Here is a 22,583-nt window from a genome sequence, read left to right as displayed (position 1 = left end):
TGCTGCCAGTCAGTGTAGACAGTTCTGACCTAGATTGGAGAGGAGAGCTGGTCTTGTGGTAGCAAGCATGACTTGTCCCTTTAGCTAAGCAGGGTCCACCCTGGTTGCATGTGAATGGGAGACTAGAAGTGTGAGCACACTGGAAGAGATTCCCCCTCAGGGGATGGAGCCGATCTGGGAAGAGCAGAAGGTTCTAAGTTCCCTCTCTGGCAGCATCTCCAGATAGGGCTGAGAGAGATTCCTACCTGCAACCTTGGAGAAGCCGCTGCCAGTCTGTGTAGACAATAATGAGCTAGATGGACCTATGGTCTGATGAAGTATATGGCTCCTTCCTATGTTCCTTTGTTCCTAAGGGTCTGGCTCAGTTTAAGGCCATTTCCTGTGTACCAATGTAACTTCACCTGGTTGATTTCTGCATGTCAGGCAGGCAGTAACAGCACAGGAGAAGAACCAGTGCAAACACTGGCAACTATATGCAATAAAGCTATGGGGAAAGTTCTATCAAGATGATAGTTAATTTTTCTTACTTCTCAATATAGGATTGGTTGAAGTGTGAATTTAAAGAAGATAGAGAGAAGAAATAAAAGAACAGAGACATGGGTTCAATTAAAAAAAACACATAAGAATTTTTCTGTTGGGTTAGTGTCTGTTTAGTCCAGGGATGAGCTACCTTGGTCCTCCAGCTGGTGTTAGACTACAACTCCCATCATCCCCAACCACAATAAATTGCTAGGATGGTGGGAGCTAAAATGAAGGGAGTTTTTGTTCAACCACAGCTGGAGGGCCAAGTTAGCCCACCCATGGTCTAGTCCAACACTGATTCCAGCAATGGCAAGCTAGGTATACTGCCCCTGAATATGGAAGTTCCATTTAGCTATCTTGGCTAAAAAATATCTATATGTATTGCATTGTTTTGTTTTCCCCATCATGATGGGAGTTGTAGTCCAACAGCATGTAAGGACCCATGTTTGAGAACCCCTCCATTAAGCAGTTTAGCTGATCATCTCATATTGGTTTTGCAGGAAAGAATGGAGCTTTATATTGGTATTGAAACTGAGCCTGAAGCATCATCTCTGGGGGGAAAAATAGTGCTCCTTTCAAGACCTTGGAAACAATGACATCATTGGCAAATTGGGCCAGAAACCCATTAATAGAAGCCTTTGTGGGCCCAAATCCCCTTGGAGGGCTAGCTAAGCAAATGGACTTTGTTGACAAATGAATACAGTAACCGACACAGTTGTCTGCTGATTGGTCATCATTGAAATGTTCCGTAGTGTGAAATTTAACAAGAAGCGAAACTCTTTGCTTTTGACGACAGACAAAGGATCTGAGACGAGGGTTTGATGATCTTTTAATGCTAATGATCTCAGAGGGTGAATGCTCTCGTTATGAAAGCTAATGAGATTACCATGGCCATTACTGTATCGCTTGGCTAATATTCAGTGAGGAAGGTATAAACCCCTCTGTGGGTTACAAAGCGACATATCAAGGTGAATTCAAACGGAAGCGACTTTCTGGGCATACAACAGTGGGTCCAGGACTACTGGAATCTGGATTCAGTAAGTATTAATCGGTTTCTTGTGAGTGTCTTCTGCGCTTGCTAAAAACTGGGGAGGAGTTTTGGGTACTTCACATGATAGCGCCCTCCTGTGTTGCCTCTAAGGTGTGTGTGCGCTTTTTGGCATCCACTCTGTTAGTTTTAGATCCCTCTCAAGTTTAATCTGAAAAGCCAAACTCTGAATGCACATGGTGCGCACACACTGCCTTGGTACTGCCGCTCAGAACAAAACTCATTCCGCACACAGATGAGAAAAATTAGAGAGAACACTGGTGTCCTCCCGGTCACGTACATTGCCCTCTCTTGCCTTCACTTTCTGCTGCCCTCAGTGACCCCATAGGATAACTGACCATGAAGTCCTGTTGGTGTCATTCCTTTCATGACAGGATCCCTGATTGGTTGGGATCACTCACGTGACTAATCCAGGAAAGAGAAGGAAGCAGCCACTAGAGTTTGCAAATGGTACTCAGGAACATCGGAAGCTGCCATATACTGAGTCTGGTGGCTATAGGCCACCTCCAGCCTCAGAGGCAAGATGCCTTTCAATACCAGTTGCAGGGGAGCAACAGCAGGAGAGAGGACGTGCCCTCACCTCCTGCCTGTGGGCTTCTCAGAGGCATCTGGTGGGCCACTGTGGGAAACAGGATCCTGGACTAGATGGGCCAGCAGGGATACCCCCCCCCCCTCTCTCTCTCTCTCACACACACACACACACACACACACACACACACACACACACACACACACCCTGCTAGAACCAGGGGTCCTCCCATGAAACTGATTGCCAGGAAATTGACGACCAACAAAAGGAAGTACTTTCCCCACACAGTGCACAATTAACCTATGGAATTCTATGCCACAAGTTGTGGTGACAACCACCAACCTGGATTACTTTAAGAAGGGCTTAGACAAATTCGTGGAGGACAGGTCTGTCAATGGCTACTAATCTAAGGGCTATATGCCGACTCCAGCCTCGAAAACAAGATGCCTCTAAATCCCAGTTGCAGGGGAGCAACAGCAGGAGAGAGGGCTTGCCCATATCTCTTGCCTGTGGGCTTCCAGCGGCATCTGGTGGGCCATTGTGGTAAACAGGATGCTGGACTAGATAGGCTTCTCGGGCATGATCTCCTTACATTCTTAATGTCCCTAAATTTTGAATCAAATAACTTTTTTATTGTGGCTATGGCTAAACAAATGCACTGATTGGTTGGCAGCAGACATTTGTTCCGTGTGCACAGCATTCCCACCTCAAATTCCTTGAGGTTTTTCTTGCCTCTCTTTCAAGCCGAGGATGGGCGGCCATCTGGCAGGGAAGAGCGGATTCCTGCACTGGACCCGAATCTCTCCAAGGGTCCTCCCAACTCCAGAATTCTATGATTCGTTTCAGGAAACGTAGCCAGAGCTCCAGTCTTACTCCAATCCCCTTTGGACAAAGATCCACTGAACTAACTTCTAGCCCAAAGCCAAAATAGGGACAGGGTCTTATCTGCAACACACATTCAAAAAACAACCTGGGATTGTCCCTAGTCAGTAAGGACGCTAGGCTAAATCAGTTCTGTGTTTCACATAGCGAAAACTAGTGTGGGTGGATTTATTGCCATGTGAAAGTGGCAGATATGATCTATATTAAGCTGTCAGGCTGTATTGAAACAGTGTTCATTGACAGCTCTTTTTGAAGATGCACTCATTCAATTGTATGAAGCCCACACGCCATTATGTTAATTGTAGGTTTTCAAATTATCCTAAAGGAAGGAAGGAAACCTTGGCACTGGCCTTATCAAAAGTTGATGGAAGAGGGATGTACTGGGTGAAGTCTCCGAATCACAGCGGTGGAGAAGACCCAGTGCTCATATTTATCCGTCTTTTGTTAGATTTCTATACCGCCTTTCGTTAAGAAATAACCCCAAGGCAGTTTTACAACTTGTTTTAAAACCGTACAAATCTGTTAAGCAATTAAAACCGGACAAATATTGGATGCAAATGTTAAAGGCAGTACAGATCGATTTAAAACGTGAGGCAACATACTGAACAATGAAACACAGCACCAGGGGCAGAGCCACCGTTCCACGAATGGGTTCCATGAACCAGGGCCACCGCACTCGGGGGCCGCGGCTTGAACCCCAGCCATGCCCCCCCGTGTCTGATGTCAGACTCAGGGGGCGTGGCTGGGGGTGGGGCTTGGCGGTGGCGAACTGGACCGGGGCCGGCAGCAGCTTCGCTATGCTCCTGCACAGCACACAGAGGCAGCAGCCACAACAAAAGAGGAAGAGCATTCTTATATGAAAGCCTGAGTTCAAAAGCCACCTTTTTATGTGTCTTCTAAATGCTCCGATGGACACGGAGGAGCAGATGCCTCCTGGGAGCTAGGGATGTGCCCAGACATGATTCGGCTTCTGAATCGTGGCACAATCCCTTTAAAACTGAGGACCTACCCAGCCCCTTTCTTGAACGCAGAGGAGAGCAGGTTCATCCCTGCTTCTCCTCCGATCGCTGCCACTGCAATTATCCCAGCACTCCCCCCCTCCAGCTATTCCCGCGCACCAGTGGGGCATCTTCCGGCTGGCCCTGTGCAACGCAATGCGGCACATGGCCTCTGCGCATGCGTGGAGTCACACATTTCGGCATCATGCTCAGGCTGCTGGGGGAGAGCGCTGCTGGCATGAGCTGATAGCCAGGGGGGGAGCACCACCAGTACGGAAGCGATGGTGAGCGGAGCAGGAGCAGGGTTGGACCTGCTCTCCTCCGCATTAAAGGGGCATTAAAAACGCCCTCGATTTTAACGGGACTGTTCCACGATTCGGAAGCCGAATCACATTTTGTACACATCCCTACTGGGAGAGCATTCCAAAGCCAGGGGGCAACAATGGAGAAGGCCCTGTCCTGTGTGCACGACAATCAAGCCTCTCTCAGGGTCGGCCCGTAGAGCAGAGCCCCCTCCGTTGATCTTGTCCTATGGCCCAGTCCTCCTGTTAAGACCAACCAAGGAGGCAGATTCCGCAATGTCTTTGAGAAATTGCCCAAGGTTTCGCCTCTGTTTACCTTCTGATTCATGTCTTAATTTCATGTAGCTGCCTCCTGCTTTTTAAGATGAAATCTTCACTGCCAGGAACAGCTCTCCCGTGAAGCCGTGGCCTCCGGCAGTGAACACACCTTGGGGCGGCGGGTTTAGGCTGCTGACGTCCTCAGATCTGGGTACTGAGGGCTGCAGACATAAGAACAGCCCTGCTGGATCAGGCCCAAGGAGGCCCATCTAGTCCAGCATCCTGTTTCACACAGTGGCCCACCAGACAAGCCAGGAAGAGTTCTTGGCTGGGCCGGTCAGCGATCAGGTGGGAGGCTGAGTACAGATCCATTTCAGAGCCCAGGAATATTATATTTTAACTGTAGGCTTTCCAAGTGGGATTAGTGAAAGGCAGCAAAAGAGGAAAAGCAGGGAGAGGCTTGGGAACTCAGTGGGACTACAGCTCCCATCATGGGAGGACAGCTGGTCTTGTGGCAGGAAGAATGAATTGTCCCCTTTGCTAAGCAGAGTTCACTCTGGTTTGCATTTGAATGGGAGACTACATGTGTGAGCACCTTAAGATATTAATACGTAGAGGAGAGCTGGTCTTGTGGCAGCAAGCATGGCCTGTCTGCTTAGCTAAGCAGGGCCCACCCTGGTTGCATATGAAAGGTAGATACCAGCAACAGCCACTGGAGGGATGCAGTGCTGGGGATGGAGAGGGCCGGTTGCTCTCCCCCTGCTATTCCTCTCAGATATTCCCCTCTGGGTTCCAAGTGCCAAGAACCCCTAAGGTTCCCTCCCTGGCATCTCCAAGAGAGACTCCTGGGAGAAGCTGCTACCAGTCTGTGTAGGCAATACTGAGCTGGATGGACCAATGGTCTGACTCTGTATAAGGCAGCTTCCTCGGTCCCTATCATCCCCAGCCACCATGGCCATTGCGACTGGGGATGATGGGAGTTGTAGTCCAACCACACCTGCACATTTCCTTGCTGCCATCTTCCAGATCTGTGCCAAGGTCTGCGTTTGCAGCTCTGCTCCCCCTTCCTCCACCCCACGGTTCTCTTTGCAGACTGTGGTGACCTACGGATTAATCTGTGGCTTCTTCAAGAAACGTTCACAGGTGGGTGGGGGCAGGGTCTCCATAGCGTCAGTGATTCGGGTCAGCCTGCGCTCTTTGGCGCCGAAGGGGAAAAGCTCTCCTTTCCCTTTCTTATCGCCCTGCCCTGCACAGTGGGTGTGCTCTATCAGGAGCCCCCATCCGGCCGCGCCAGCAGGGGCTGAAGTGCTGCATTGGGCGTGGAGCCAGAGAGACAGCTCTGGGTCGCATTCTGCAGCGGTGCTTTGGCGCCCTTTAGGCGGCTCTCGGTTCTCGTCACTTCCGCAAGGACGGGTGGGGAGGAACTCAGGGGCAGGTTGCCAGCCTCGGACTCCCCTGTTCAGTCCCTGTCATCTCCAGTTGAAGGGATCACAGGGGGCAGGTGAAACACCTTCTGCCAGCCCAGGCTGTGCGGATCAATGGTCGGAGCCTAGATGCATATAGGGCTGGGCCGGGCTCCACACATTTAGGCTCAGCTCACTAAAGTGCTACTTCTGTGCTGCTTCTGGCCGCGCTGGTCATGTGGGTGTGCAGCTTGCGTCCCACAGGGGCCAGGGCGGTCGCCTGGGGGGAGGTAAGTTGGACCCTGCCTCCTCCCCTGCTGCCTGCCCGACCTACTGCGCATGCACCTACACACACTTGTGCAAATAGCCCCAGTATATGGCAGCTTCCTCTGTTCCTATGAGGCAAGTCTCACAATCAGTAAGACTCTCCGGGAAGGGGTTTGCGGGGAGAGAGGGCTTAGCCCGCTCTCCCCACAGGCGAGCCGGATTGACCCACACGACGGCAGGCCCCATCACGGAGCCGGCAGGGGCTGTGGGGATCAGGGGCCGTGCGGCCCCCGGAGGTTCCAGGATGCCCCAGGTCCGGGGGGCTTGTTTCAGCCTCCCAGCTGGGGGTCTCCTCGTGTGTTGCCGTCCCACGGAGCTGCGCCGCGGCAACACGCGATCAAATAGACGGGGTTAGCGGAGTGCTTGCCGGGCAGCACACGATCCACCCAAAGCGGGCTAGACTAGGCTCCCTTAGCCCTAGACTAGGCTCCCTTAGCATCTCCACACTGTCTTCACAATCAGAGTCCAATGTACCTCTGAGCTGTCCTAGGTCCCCTTTCAGCACGGCTTTCGTGGCTTCGCTGATCAAAGAGAATCCAGAGTCGTTCTATGAGAAGGGGCCTGTAGCCGAGGCTGGAGGTGACCAGATTCGTGGAGGGCAGGCCTATCAATGGCTACTAGTCGGAGGGCTATAGGCCACCTCCAGCCTCAGAGGCAGGATGCCTCTCAATACCAGCTGCAGGGGAGTAACAGCAGGAGAGAGGGCAGGCCCTCAACTCCTGCCTGTGGGCTTCTCAGAGGCCTCTGGTGGGCCACTGTGTGAAACAGGAGGCTGGCCTAGATGGTCTTGGGCAGGGCTGTTCTTATGTTCATTGCAGATGAGCCAAAGCAAATGTCCAAAGCACTGCAGACAATGATCGTGTTTCCCACTGACCATTGAGATCATCCGGTCTACTCGATTTTGCTAGTTCTGTTCAGTTTATTAACCGGCTAGATTTCATTCGCAATACTTGCAAGGGGTGAAGGATGGGGGTCGAGGAAAGTCTGATCTGCTGGAAACAGAAATCTGCTGGAGTTTTCACATCATTAAGGAGAGCTCCGTCCTCGTTAGAAGCAGTGCATGATGGGTGCTTTGGATCTTGCTTCTACTGTTTGGTCAGCTTACCTTTGCAGGCTCTTCAGGCATTTATGAATTCCCTTATCTGCCAGTGACCACCTGTTGCTTAATTGTCTTCACAGTTTCTAATTACTGTAAGCGGCAGCATAATTAAAATCAAATTGAGATGTATTTCATGTGGCCGGGAAGGGGCCCAACAGCATTCGGCAGGGCTGAGGTTGCCATCTGCACCCCGTGTCGTGTTCTCGTGTCGTGTTCTCCCTTCAGGGGGAAGGTGAGACCTTTGCATCCGGCCTTGGATCCCTGGGATGCCAGCAGGGCAGCAAGATAGGAGCACAGGAAGCTGCTTTCTACTGAGTCAGACGCTTGGTCCTTCCAGTTCAGTATTGTCTGCACAGACTGGCAGCAGCTCTCCAAGGTTCCAGGCAGGAGTCTCTCCCAGTCCTACCTGGAGATGCTGCCAGGGAGTGAACCTGGTTCCTTCTGCAGTGTGTTCCTGTGGCCATTTGGAAGGAACCAGTGCATTTCAGTGGGCATTCCCGGTTATCATTTCTTTTAGTATATTTCCTAGAGTCTACATGATCAGATGCATGGTGTCAGCTTAGTGGACAAGGAGCATAGGAAGCTGCCGGATCCTGAGTCTGACCATTGGCCCAGCCAGCTCAGTACTGTCTTCACTGACTGGCAGCTCTGCAAAGTTTCAGGCAGGAGTTTCTCCCAGCCTGACCCAGAGATGTCAGGGAGTGAACCTGGATCCTTCTGCGTGCAATGAGCGACGGCCCCATTCCCTAAGGGGAATATCTCCCAGCCACATGCACTCAGCAGTCACGCATCCAAATGCAAATATGAATACAACAAATATTTATATATATACCGCCTTTCAACTAAAGGTCCCACAGTGGTTTACCTAGATATAAATAAATAAATAAAATGGCTCCCTGTCCCAAAGTGGGGCTCACCATCTAAAAAAAGAAACTTTAGACCCTTCCCCAGCAACAGCCACTGGAGGGATGCTGTGCTGGGGACGGACAGAGCCGGTTGCTCTCCCCCTGCTAAATAAAGAGAATTGCCACTTTTAGGGGGCCTCTTTGCTCAGTTAGCAGGGGGGAATGCAAACCAGGGCAGGCTTTGCTTAGCAAATGGGGACAATTTAGGAACATAGGAAACTGCCATATACTGAATCAGACCATTGGTCTATCTAGCTCAGTATTGTCTTCACAGATTGGCAGCGGCTTCTGCAAGGTTGCAGGCAGGAATCTCTCTCAGCCCCATCTTGGAGAAGCCAGGGAGGGAACTTGGAACCTAGATGCTCTTCCCAGAGCCGCTCCATCCCCTGAGGGGAATCTCTTCCAGGGCTCACACTTCTAGTCTCCCATTCAGATGCAACCAGGGCAGACCCTGCTTAGCTAAGGGGAGAAGTCATGCTGGCTGCCACAAGACCAGCTCTCCTCTCCTACGACAAGCTCTCTTCTCTGAGATGACACCTGATGCTGCCACCATTGGAGCGGCTCTTAAGGATCTTAAGAAGGATCTCTTAAGGCCTCTGTTGACACCCCTTGCAAACCTTGTAATTTAAGGGAGCTGCTGACATCCCTCCCTCCTCCCTTTCCCCATGCCACTTTGAAAATTTGCAAGGGTCAGTTTTGAAAGGGGTTTAATCCCCAGCAGGGGCAATGGGGCAAGTCAGCATTTGACACCTTGCCTCGGCTGCTGCCATATCTCGGAATGCCTGTCTCCCTTCTCTTGTAATATTTTATAGTGTTACATTGCAAGCAGGCGCGTTTGATATTGGCCCGGTTCACACAATCATTTGAATCTAGGTTTAATGTGGGTTACTAACATTAGCATGATTGTGTGAACCCACGCCAAGGTGAGGATCTCAGATTCGTCTCCGGCCTTAAACCAGGTTAGCGTGGGTTCCCACAGTCACACTGATTTCAATAACCCACATTAAACCTAGATTCAAATGACTATGTGAACCAGGCCATTATTTTTGCACGCAATGCACCTAAACTGCTTCAAAACGGGTCCGAAGTGTTTGAACAGATCCTTGGATCATTTTAAAAGTTACCGTCTAAACCGGAACCTAACTGGAGAGTTAAAACGGGTGATGAACCTGACCTGGTACTGAACCCCGATTTGTAATGGCTCAGCTCTCCGGTCAATTTCAGAAGCAGGGGATGACAGCTCATCAAAGCGCAATTCAGTCTGAATCATTACTGTCGATTGTGTCAAGGCTTCAGAGGGTCACTGACCTGAACAACTGTAATCGCTTCTGCTGAGGCCCGGGGTCAAAGGCTTTTCGGGAAATGATTTCCTCTATGGTTCGTCGCTCTGATCAGCCTGATGCTCTCATGGTCTGTTGGATCCAGATGTGCACTGCTTCCAGATGTCTGCATCCTTTCTCACTCTCGCAAATACAGTACATGCGTGCACCCTTCAGCCAGACAGGCAGTGGAACTGCCAAGAATTAGGACTCCAGTTCTAATTGTTCCAGTGCATGTTTCCCAAATGACTCGGATAATTCCTTTATTTCGGTCTTAGACCAGCCTAAGAGCAGTGGAATATATGAGGCACAGGCAGGGCACAATATCAAATATAAAGCTACAGTTATGGAGCTATAAAAGTCTAGGGTAGTAATAAGGGGGAAGAATATATTTATTTTAAAATAAAATATAAAATGTAAGATAGAACTGAGACTGCGAGAGAAAAGTCTGCATCCTTGGCAACAGTGGGCCAGAAGCGCTCTACATGTAAGAGTACTTAAAAATAATGAAACTAATAAGAAGAATTAAAAGGGGGTTGCAATAGCTTGTGTGAGAGCTGAGGCTAAGATGGAATTTTTGTATGCTCAGCCCACGGTCCCTCTAGGTGGGAGCTGGCCCTGCAGATTCTACACGCTGCAGCTTTCTCAAATGACTGCTTTTCTTTCCGGATGAAAATGGGAGCCCTCTTTCTTCATAACACCCCCAAAAGTTCCCTTTAAGGATCTGTAAGCGCAAGAATTACTTCTCAGTGGAGTCCACCCTCCGTGTTTCTGCCTGAGTGTTGAAGCACGATTCTTGAGCTGAAGAGCACGACTCTTCAGGAGAGCTGGTCTTGTGGTAGCAAGCATGAATTGTTCTCTTTGCTAAGCAGGTTGCATTTGAATGGGAGACTTGATGTGTGAACACTGGAAGAGATTCTCCTTAGGGGATGGGTCCGCTCTGGGAAGAGCATCTTCAGGCTTGTTTGCAGAAGGTTCCAAGTCCCCTCCCTGGCAGCATCTCCAAGATAGGGCTGAGAGAGACTCCTGCCTGCATCCTTGGAGAAGCTGCTGTCAGTCTGTGGGGAATACTGAACTAGATGGACCAATGGTCTGACTCAGTATATGGCAGCTTCCTATGTTCCTATGAGCCACTAGTCGGTTTTTGTCCCCCATCCCCAACCAAGCTTCCTACACTCCTGATTCTTCCTCTTGCAGCATGAAAGGGCAGAGTTAAGGGTATTCCTAGAAGAAACAGGGTGTACTTTTGCCATCTCAAGTCTATTGAAGATCTTGTTCAATTTATATTTGGGAGTGAGATGTACAAAGACCTCCATGCAAAGTATATTAATTTTTAGCTTCAAATAGAGGTGCACCTAGGTCATTTTGGAGCCTGGCCCTCAAGGCCTTTGGAGGCCCTCCTCCCGTGCAAATTAAGCATCATCATGCTCCACCGAGTGACCACACCACCTAGGACAGACTAAAGAGGAGGCTCTGGACTTTGGCCCCAAAGCCCAGGGGTAAGAGCACCTCTGGTTTCAAGGATGGGGTATTCTTGAAATATTTTGCTCAAGCATACTGTAAAACATGTCACATTTAGGGCAGCAACATTTCTTGCTTGAGCGCTGGTAGGGCATTCCAAAGCTAAAGAAAATGCCATGGATTTCATGTTCCATTATAGAGTTTTTGGCATGTCTCCGGTGTCACGATTTCTGTAACAATTGGCAATGCCTCTTCATGTTCAACGTGCAAGACTTGTTTTCTCGCTTTATGGTGGATTGTGTATAATGGGAAATTGCTATATTACAATCGACGGACTCGACTTGACCGACCACACCTGATGCATAGCATTTTTCAGGGGTCAGAGTTGGATACAGTATTAATTGTGCTATTGTATTATGTTTATGTTTAACTCTTTCTTTTTTCTCTAGCCTGTACTGAGTTACTTGCTAGTCTCTGACCATATCAATAAAGATTGATTGATTGATTGGCAATATTCCCAGCCCCCAGTGGAGGTCAGTTGGAGGAGGTGAGGTCTGAGCAGCAAATCATACAGGTAGACCCATAGCAGGTGACCTGAGGAACATAGGAAGCTGCCATATACTGAGTCAGATTATTGGTCCATCTAGCTCAGCATTGTCCCAAACTGGCAGCGGCTTCTCCCTTTGGCATGCAAGCAGCCTTTGCTTCCCAAAGCAGCCCTATCGCCTAAGGGGATTATTTTACAGTGCTCACATTCTGTCTCCCATTCAATTGCAAACCAGGGTGGCCCCTACTTAGCAAAGGGGACAATTCATGCTTGCTACCAGAAGACCAGCTCTCCTTCTTTCTCTATGGGTGGGTACTTTGAGTTCGCAAGAACTTTTTAAACTGGATTGATGTTATTTCTTGTGGCATTGGACGTGCCAAATTATATTGGATCAATGTTTTATTTGTCTCATGAGAAAACACTACCAGCTCTCTCATGGCACACAGTTGGGGAATGCTGGGTTAATTACCACCTTTACCTGACTCCAGGTCCGGAGGGCCAGGTCCGCAGTTTGGGGGTGCTCATTGATCTAGCACTGTCACTAGGGGCACAGGTGGTCTCTGTGGATCCGAGCTCCTTTTATCAGCTTCGGCTGATCCACCAACTTCGCCCGTACCTGGACAGAGATGGCTTGATCACAGTTACTTGTGCGCTGGCAACTTTTCGCTTAGATTACTGCAATGCATTGGACGTGAGACTGCCTTTGAAAACGGTCCGGAAACTGCAGCTGGTACAAAATAGAGCTGCAAGTTTATTCACTGGGACTGGATGTTCTGATCATATTACGTCAGTGCTTTGTCAACTGCACTGGCTCCCAGTCCGTTTCTGGGCCCAATTCAAAGTGCTGGTTTTAACCTGTAAAGCCCTAAATGGCTTGGGGCTGGGTTGCTTGAGAGAGTGTCTTGCCCCATATGTCCCTACCCGTACCTTAAGATCTGCTTCAGAGGATCTCCTCTGGGTGCCCCTGCCAAACGAGGTGAGGTAGGAGGCTCCCAGGAAGAGGGCCTTTTTGGTGGTGGCACCCCATTTATGGAATGGCCTCCCCCGTGAGGTTCGCCTGGCTTCATCACTTTGTTCTTTTAGATGCCAGGTAAATACCTTTTTGTTCACCCAGGTCTTTTAAATTTGGGTTTTCAAATTTGATCTGATTTTTAACTAATTTTGAGATAAGTTTTTAAGCTGCTTTGTATTGTATTTTGTATTTTCTTTTCACCGTTTTTTGGTCTGTTTTGATTTAATGTGTTATGTGTTTTCATTGTATGTTTTAATCCTTTTTTGTGATCCACCCTGAGAACAATTTGTTATGGGGTGGCAAACAAATAAAGTTTTTTTAAAAAATTAGCATTAGCATTAGCATTAGCATTAACATTAACATTAACATTAACATTTATTTATTTATTTATTATCCAAGACGAGGTATTCCCCCTCAGTTCTTTCCTGTTAAATATGGATGCGGGGTTCATCTTAAATTCAGAGTCCTCTTTCCTTTTGGTTTATCCTCTGTCTTTTAAGGCATAATTTTAAATTCAGAATTGCCTTCTATTTGGGTAAATACGGTATTAGATCAATCAACTACAGCTTTAGGGCAACATCCAAGACCACCCAGTGCACAAATGGAGGAGACGCTTGTTGGTGTAGCCAGGAGGGTTTGGAACTTTTTTGCTGCAGGATTTATCTTGGTGAAATCATACTGATGAATGCGGCACTTTTCTCGTCTAAATGGGTTTGCTTTTTCCATTCGATTATCAGTTGAAGTTAACCACGTTGATGTATCTGGTGGCACCATTTAGGGACTTTGACCATTTTAGCTCATCTGCTTTAAATTTGTAAACTAATTTTTGTGAGTCTCCTTGCCTACCAAGTGTGGAAGGGCGTGGTAAAATATACATTTTAAATAGAATTTAAAAATGGCTTTGTTTTCTATCCCTTGCAGCTGAAATGCTGCCGTTGCATGAGGGAATATCAGTGTTTGGGAAGTTGCTTCTAAGTTGTAATGGGAAGTTCTCTCCCAGTAATATCAAGATGTTTGGGGATGGGGCCGTAGCTCAGAGGTAGAGCATCTGCCTTGCACGCGGAAGGCCTCAGGTTCAATCCCCGACAGTTCCAGGTAGGGCTGAGAAAAATTCCCTGGAGAGCCGCTGCCAGTCAGTGTAGACAACGCTAAGCTCGATTGACCAATGGTCTGACTCAGTAGACGGTAGCTTCCTATGTTCCTGTGGTTGAATTGCTTTGCCGGCTTGATTAATGGGCATCGATGTTCCTCAGTCTTGTTTTACCCTTACAGTTCATCATGGCTACTGTTTGGGCTATCAATAGTACATTGTCAAACATACCTGGTGATGAGAGTCACACCGTGCATCGTCGCTTGTTCCAGTTTCTCCTCCTCGTCATCCCCCCTCAAGTTCACCCTTTCACTCCTCTCTTGCTTTTTTCAGGAAGCTGTGAGGGGTGCTGAAGATGTCAGATAGCCTGGACACTGAAGAGAAACCTCCAGCCCCTCCACTGAGAATGAACAGCAACAACCGCGATTCTTCGGCACTCAACCACAGCTCCAAACCTCTTCCCATGGCTCCGGAGGAGAAGAATAAGAAGGCCCGGCTACGCTCCATCTTTCCAGGAGGGGATAAAAGTAACGTATCCATCTGCAGTGCAAAGGGCTTCTGGCCTCTTGGCTTCCGTCCTTTTCTTTCTCTCGGCTGCTGATTAAAAGGGAAACTTAAAAAAATGACAGAGGCTTATCTCTGACTCCAGGACTGTAGTTTGAAAGAGGTGACATTTAAATTTTCTCTGGATTGCTGGCTGGAACTATTAAGAGATGCTAAGAAAGCAGAATTAAGACTCCTGGGAGGTTGAATGAAGTTCAGAGTTTAGAAGAGGGACATCAGGAAGGATCCAGAGAACTACTTTAGAGGCTCGTCCACACAATCATTAATTGGGTAGGACAAGCATCCTACCCAGGTCCAGGAGCTGTGCACGCTCCTGTTTTGTGCCCATGTGTGAGGAAAAAGCAAGGTAGAAGGTGGGGAAAGTGACCATGTGTCCATGCAATTTGCGTGGCCATGCAGATGGCCCCTGCGCATGTGTGGAGGTCACTAAAATGGCCCCTGTGCATGCGCAGAGGTTCAAACTGGGCCAAAGGTGGCTTGAACTGGGCCACCGCTGGTGTGGACTACTCTGGGGGAGGCCGGCGGGGGTGGGGTGGGGGAAGCTGCCGCCCCTCTGTGGCTGTGGCAGCTTGCACTGTAAGTATTAAATTACTCCCCTCCCACCCCCTCTTGGTTTAGGGAAGCCCCTGCCCCTTTACTGGTAAAGCGGAATCCTCACTGGATTCCCCTTTACCAGTAGAGGTCCGAGCTGGTTCGGCAGTCCAGTTCAACCGGTTCCCTACCCAAGTCAGGCTGGGTCGGTTCGAATCCATCCCCGCCAGTTTTGTGCACATTCCTAGCAGCTGTTGAATGAGGGTAGGAGGGAAAGCTGTCCTACCCAGTGGGCACAGTCACTTCCCCGGACACCGACCTTGCTTTTTACTCACCCCTGTTTGCAAGATGGGAGCATGCACGGCTCTCATAGGAACATGGGAAGCTGCCTTGTGCCAAATCAGACCCTTGGTCCATCGAGCTCAGTATCGTCTACACAGACAGGCAGCGGCTTCTCCAAGGTTGCAGGCAGGCGTCTCTCTCAGCCCTATCTTGGAGAGGCCGCCAGGGAGGGAACTTGGAACGTTTTGCAGGCAAGAATGCAAGTGCTCTTCCCAAAGTGGTCCTATCCCCTTAGGGGAATATCATGCAGTGTTCACACATGTACCACCTAATGGCTAAGCAGGGAAATGACTTGATTAGCAAGCCAGAGGTTGCCGGTTAAAATCCCCCGTTGATATGTTTCCTAGACTATGGGAAACACTTCTATCGGGCAGCAGTGATATAGGAAGGTGCTGAAAGGCATCATCTCATACTGCGCGGGAGGAGGCCATGGTCAACCCCTCCTGTAGTCTACCAAAGACAGCCATAGGGCTCTGTGGGCACCAGGAGTTGACACTGACTCAACGGCACACTTTACTTTACTCACACATGTAGTCTCTCGTTCAAATGCAAACCAGGGCAGACCCTGCTTAGCAAAGGGGACAAATCATGCTTGCTAACACAAGACTAGCTCTCCTCTCGAACTTGGCATTCTAGATACTGCACAGATTACCACTGGCACCGGGTTGCATGATCACACAAATCTGCGGTGCTGGCATTTTAAACAAGACAGGATGACCAAAATATTCCAGCAGGTAGTTGTAGCTCTCCCTTCACACTTTTCCATAAGTACAGGATGTGATTTTTTGGCTACAGAGCACAGGAGAAATTGTTGATCCCCCAGACAGTGAGCTTAAATAGAGGCTTTTCATTTCCATATTTAATTTACATGATAACCGGCTGCTTCAATGTAGGCATTACTTATGCAGACTGTTAAGAAGAGGCTTTGCTCATGATGAGCGCCAGCTTTTCCGGCAGGAGCCTGAGCTGTTCTCTCTGGCCCTGAATGATCCGACAATTTCTTTCTTTTTAAATTATGTAACACTTTTTTTCATTTCTAGATTGGCCTGTTCCTTTAAACTTGACTCCCCTGACCCGTGCAACCTAATTTCCTCCACAATTGCTCAGGAGGGATAAGATAGGCAGAGCCAATTTTGTTATCTACCACGCAGAGCGATGCAGGCTGAAAAGGGGTGGCATCTCAGGGCCGCCCGTCTCTTTGCTGGAAATTAAAGCAGGCGCGCATTTTAGATACAAACGTGGGGAGGGCAACAGAGTCTGGAAGGGAGGACCGTGGCATGCTAAGTGGTTGCACTGTGCTGTAAGTGCCTTTGGAAAATCACCTCTCAATTAGCAGAGTTCAGAAGCTAGAGTGCTGGGCAGAAATGTAGTGTGGTGTAATGGTTAGAGCAGTGGTTCCCAACCTGGGTTCCTCCAGATGTTGCTGAACTACAACTCCCATCCTTCCCAGTGACAATTTATTGTCGCTGGGGATGATGGGAATTGTAGTTCAGCAACATCTGGAGGAACCCTGGTTGCGAACCACTGAGTCTGAGTGTTGGACTATAGAGTGTGACCCATTACTCATAAGAACAGCCGTGCTGGATCAGGCCTGAGACCTATCGAGTCCCAGAGTGGCTCCATCCCCTGAGGGGAATATCTTATAGTGCTCAATTGTGGTCTCCCATTCAAATGCAACCAAGGTAGATCCTGCTTAGCTAAGGGGACGAGTCATGCTTGCTACCACCAGACCAGCTCTCTTCTCTTCTCAGTCTAGCAGCCTGTTTCCCACAGTGGCCCACCAGATGTCTCTGGGAAGCCCACCGGTAAGAGCTGAGGGGCATGCCCTCCTCTCTCCTGCTGTTGTTCCCCTGCAACTGGGATTTAGAGGCATCTTGCCTCTGAGGCTGGAGGTGGCCTATAGCCACCAGAACAGTGTTCCCTCTAACACAATATCCCAGATGTTCTTGACTACAACTCCCAGCATTCTCAGCCAAAGCCCACTGCACCTAGGAATTCGGGGAACGGTAGTCAGCAGCATCTGGGATTCCCTTTTACAGGGAACACTGCACCGGACTAGTAGCCATTGATTGACCTGTCCTCCAGGAATCTGTCTAAGCCCCTTTTAAAGCCATCCAAACTGATGGCCATCATCACATCCCATGGCAAAGAATTCCATAGATTAATTATGCACTGAAAAAGTACTTTCTCTTGATGGTCCTAAAATCATTTTCATGGACTCCTGGTTCTAGTGCTGTGAGAGAGGGAGAAAATTTTCTCTCTGTCCACTCTTTCTACTCCATGCATAATTGTATACACTTAGATCATGTCTCCCCTTAGTTGCCTCTTTTCCAAAGTAAAGAGCCCCAGATGCTGTAGCCTAGTCTCGTAAGGAAGGTGCTCCAGGCCCCTGATAATCCTGGTTGTCCTCTTCTGCACCAGATGTCTTTTCCAGTTCTACAATATCCTTCTTAAGATACGGTGATCAAAGCTGTATGCAGTACTCAAGATGTGGCCGCACCATAGATTTGTATAAGGACATTATAATATTAGCATTTTTATATTCAGTCCCCTTCCTAATGATCCCTAGCATGGAATTGGCCTTTTTCACAGCTGCCACGCACTGAGATGACACTTCCAATGAGCTGTCCACCATGACCCCAAGAACCCCCTCCTGGTCAGTCACCGACAGCTCAGATCCCATCAGTGTATATGTGAAGTTGGGTTTTTTTGTCCCAATATGCATCACTTTGCACTTGCTTACTCAGTAAGGTCGCAGCTGCTCCCAGCCTGCCAGCGGCCATCTTCATCATAGAGCCAGGGGGAAAGAGCGGCCAGGCAGGACAGTGCTTTCTGAGTGCACTGTGCTGCTTGTGCAGTGCATTGTGGGATACCTGGTGGCCTGCCTGCTTGTGTGGGCATGTGAGTGGCAGGATTCTGTTTGGGCTTCAGCCGTGTAGGAGCAGAAAGGTAATTTCCTGCCTTCCCCCAAGCTCCCTGCCACCGCCGCTGTTTGATCATGTGAATGACCTTAGTCAGTTGTAGTGGTTAGAGTATTGGACTAGGACTGGGAAGACCGGAGCTCAAATTCTCATTCAGACATGAAACTCACTGGGTGACTCTGGGCCAGTCACTTATCTCTGAGCCTAACTTACCTTGCAGGGTTGTTGTGAGGAGAGACATAAGTGCACATACACCATTTTCTGGGCTCCTTGGAGGATGAATGGGATATAAATCTATAAATAAAACGATGTGACACTTGGAGCTGGTTCATACACAACAGACTAGTCCACACAGTCATAAATTGGATGGGACTCGTGTCCTACCCACGTTTTGGGAGCTGTGGGTGCTCCTGATTTTTGATCAGCTGATAGCAAAAACCTCATATGTAGTCTCCCATACAAATGCAAACCAGGGTGGACCCTGCTTAGCAAAGGGGACCATTCATGCTTGCTACCACGAGACCAGCTCTCCTCCCTTTTGCTCGGCAAAAGCAGGAGCCTATACAGCTCCTGAAGTTGCTTAGGATGCTTGCCCTCCCCATTTTACATTTGTGCGAATTAGCCTGACATTTTGGTCTGCGAGGCCAATTCGGAGGGCAAGGCCCCCTCCCTGAAAAATGCGCATGTCCTCCATGAAACTGTCGAAAAAGCCTTTCCAGCTTTGCTGCACAAATGGGTGGTGAAAGTTTCAGGAGCTTTATATGCTCCTGTTTTTGCTGAACAAAAAGGAGGAGAGCTGGTCTTGTGGTAGCAAGCACGAATGGTCCCCTTTGCTAAGCAGGGTCCACCCTGGTTTGCATTTTCATGGTGAAAATGGGGGTGGTGGTTTGTGGTCAGCAACTACTGAGTTTTCACCAACCGCAGATGAAATGGTAAAACTGGACCTGGGCTGTCCTGGTTGGCGATTATAGGAGCGAGCCGTCAGGGCTGAAACACCAATGGGCGAGAGTTCTCTCATGACCTCGCGACGCGAGTCACCTCAAACAACAACAACAAATATTTATATACCGCTTTTCAACAAAAGTTTCCAAAGCGGTTTACACAGAGAAATAATAAATAAATAAGATGGCTCCCTGTCCCCAAAGGGCTCAGAGTCTAAAAAGAAAATTGAGATAGACACCAGTAACAGTCACTGGAAGTACTGTGCTGGGGGTGGAGAGGGCCAGTTACTCTCCCCTTGCTAAATAAAGAGAATCACCACGTTAAAAGGTGTCTCTTTGTCCAGTTAGCAGGGGCCCTTTCCCCAAAATCCTAGCCTATCCGTGCATTTCAGCTGCAAGTGGGTGATATTTTATAAAATAACATCCCTTCACCTTCCGAGTACAGCATACGGTTGAAATGCTACACCATTACCCTTCTTAGGTGATGCAGATAAGGGTTCTTTTGAATTAAATCCTTTCCCCCCGTCTCTTCAATTTCTTGCTTTGAACAAACCTGACTGTGAAATGTGTGAATGAATGAGCAGGAAAATAAGTGCGTGTTCATCCCCTTTTACTTCTAGCCAATAAGAAGAAAGAGAAAGAGCGTCCTGAAATCTCTCTCCCTTCAGACTTTGAACACACGATCCACGTGGGGTTTGATGCTGTCACCGGGGAATTCACAGTAAGTCTCCTCTTGGCCCTCTGCCTCCTTAGCTGCAAAAATGCAGAAACGTTCATGGTTAAATTGCTTTTGGGGGCAGGTATTAGCTCTGTGCAGATGTTATAATGCAGAGTGAACGCACACATAGAGGAAGCACAATAATCAGGGCAGAGCCTATGCATTTGTTCAGACTAGGACTGTTCACACAATCACTTGAATCTAGGTTTAATGTGGGTTATCTTATCAACGCGGAAAGTGAAGCTGTGAACTCATGCCAAGGTGGGAAATCTTGGGCCATGGACCACCCTGGCATGGGTTCACACAATCATTTTGATGTTGGTAACCCACATTAAACCTAGATTCAGACGAGTGTGTGAACAAGTTTACTGTCTCTGCTTATGCTTTGGTCAGGCTTGCAAATTTGAGCTTTGGCAGAGTTCCCACTCACAATGTGGCCTATCCAGAGCTGTGTGTGCTCCCGACTTCTGATCACATGTCAGATCAAAACAAGGTGGGAGGCCCCTCCCATCACCACCTGCTATGCAGCAGCTGAGGGCTTCTCCGCCTACCTTATTCAGCAGCTGGCTGCAGCTGCCGGGCAGGAGGGAATCCCCCAACCCAGCTGCTGCTTAGCATATGATCCAGGAAGGAGCCTCTCAACTTGTTCTTCCGTGGCAGACAACCCCAAATTGGGGTTGTGCACAGCGCCCAAAATGTGGTAGGACACTTCTCCTGCTCAGTTATTGGTCATGTGAATTGCCCTAGTGTCCAGTACAGTGTACAGTTTGTACCCAAGTAGATGCTACATCGGCGTTATGCTGAACGTGGTGGAGCAGGGCCATCAGGCACAATCCCACAACCTCCCCCCCCCACCATGTATGTTTGCTCGGCATGCCAGTAACTTCTGCTTAGGACTATAGTGTTTAAGGGATCACAGAGGAGGAAAATACCCCAGACTATTGCCCCATTTGCACGTAATGCGAAACGGGAGTTTAAGGGGCCAAACCTGCCAAACCTGTACCTCCGAATGCAGGACACTCCGGTTCCGTGTGGAGAGCGATCAGGGGTTTTCTTTTATAAAACTCCAGTTTGAACCTTTGCGTTGTAGTGAGTTTTGCCGCTCAAGGTTTGGCTCAGCCTGAGTTATGTGCGGAACTGCAGGCTTGGCTGTCAGGAACCGGAGTTGAGGGAGGAAGCTTCTCCCTCTCCCTGGCTGTGATAGGCTGCGCAGGCTGTCCTTCATGCAAGAAGGAATCCCGCCCAGCCAGTTCCCCCCCACCCCTGCAGTCTCCCTGATTCCAGAAAGCTTGCTGTCCGTTACATCCGAATTTGGCCAGAAGTGCGGGGGGTGGGTGGGGAGCAGAACGGCAGGTCCATGGGACCCGCAGTTCCACGTTATGTGTGAATGCAGCCTGTATATGTCTGGGCCAGTTCAGATGATACTTTTATTTTATTATTTTATTTAACACATCTCGATACCACTGAAAACTCACGTCTCTGGGCGGTTTACAACAAGCCAACAAACAAAAAGTTACAAAAAGTTAAAACATTCGTTAAAATAAGTGACAACAAAACACTTAAAACAGTAGTTAGAACAAAATAAATGAGATGGTAAAAGTTAAAATATTACAACAATCCAAATTTGAAAACAGCATTTTAAAACTATTAAAACAATACTTAATCAAAAGCCTCGGTGTATAGGTGCACCTTTGAAGACTTTTTAAAAGTTGTCAGAGATGGGAAGGCTCTTATTTCAGTAGGGAGCACATTCCAAAGCTTCAGGGCAGCAGCGGAGAAAGCCCATCCCCAAGTAGCCACCAGATGAGCTGGTGGCAACTGCAGATGGATCTCTCCTGATGATCTCAATGGGGGGTGGGGTTCATACTGAAGAAGATGTTCTCTTAAATACCCAGGGCCCAATTTAAATGCACAGTTAGGATATCTGTGGTTTTTTTATACCCACTTGGAAAATAAATTCAGATGAACAGACCAATGTGGGTAGAGCGAAAGCTCTGATCCTGGACTCAAATTGTTGTTTTTACAATTTGAACTTAGTTTTCAGGGGGCGGGCTGAGGCGGGACACCACTTAGCAATCTGATGATCATCTAATTACATGCTAATGACTAACACACATTTAGAATCCTACATTATATGTAGTTTTGAAATCTTGGGTAGAGAATGTATCCTGTTCCATTTGGATGATCATTGGTATACTTGTCGAGGAATCAAATCACATATCAAAAGTAATGTCTGAACTGGCCCTGTATAAGCTGAGAATCCGGCCCAACTGAATGTTGCTGGGCCGAATAGTTGACATTGCATGGCAAATGAAAGAGTCACTTGGCATTGTCTTGGGAGATGCAAGTGGTGGAAGAAGAACTGGTGCTGTGTGGATGTGGCATATGGTTTATGTTAGGGGTAAGCAGCCACACTCTGTCATACATGGTGGGCTACTGTCTAGCCCAGGGATTCTCAATGTTGGGTCCCCAGATGTTATTGGACTTCAACTCCCATAATCCCCTTTGGTTAGGGTTTATGGGAGTTGAAGTCCAATAACATCTGGGGACCCAATGTTGAGAATCCCTGGTCTAGCCCAGTGGTTCCCAACACGGGTTCCTCCAGATGTTGCTGAACTACAACTCTCATCATTCCCAGCTACAATTCATTGTGGCAGGGGATGGTGGGAGTTGTTCAGCAACATCTGGAGGGACCCAGGTTGGGAACCACTGGCCCAGCCCATTAGCCCCCCAAACTACATGAATGCCACCTTTCCTGTAGGCAGCTTAAGAGCAGGTCTAGAGGCCACATATGCCATGGGGACCAGCATCTCTGCAGCGAATTTCCCACCTACTCAACTATGGTGGATCGTCTATTATTGCCA

At 48.6% G+C, this 22,583-nt stretch overlaps 1 protein-coding gene across 4 annotated transcripts in view; it reads left to right on the top strand.

Moving 5' to 3' along the window:
• The window catches only part of PAK3 (p21 (RAC1) activated kinase 3), a 148,709-nt gene that overhangs the window by 82,450 nt on the left and 43,676 nt on the right, over positions 1-22,583 (top strand). For 3 of the 4 annotated variants that reach the window (XM_053273963.1, XM_053273962.1, XM_053273965.1), the window contains exons 2-3: positions 14,036-14,229; positions 19,622-19,722. In XM_053273963.1, coding sequence (XP_053129938.1) covers positions 14,058-14,229; positions 19,622-19,722 — 273 coding nt within the window. In that variant the 5' untranslated portion in view covers positions 14,036-14,057. Of the gene's footprint in view, positions 1-1,498; positions 1,560-14,035; positions 14,230-19,621; positions 19,723-22,583 lie in introns of those variants that run through there. The other variant, XM_053273964.1, reaches the window with a different exon arrangement.

This window comes from Hemicordylus capensis, chromosome 11 (assembly GCF_027244095.1).
Source record: "Hemicordylus capensis ecotype Gifberg chromosome 11, rHemCap1.1.pri, whole genome shotgun sequence".
Lineage (NCBI taxonomy): Eukaryota > Metazoa > Chordata > Lepidosauria > Squamata > Cordylidae > Hemicordylus > Hemicordylus capensis.
Note: the sequence above shows the minus strand (reverse complement) of the source record. Positions and strands in the feature narration are given on the sequence as shown.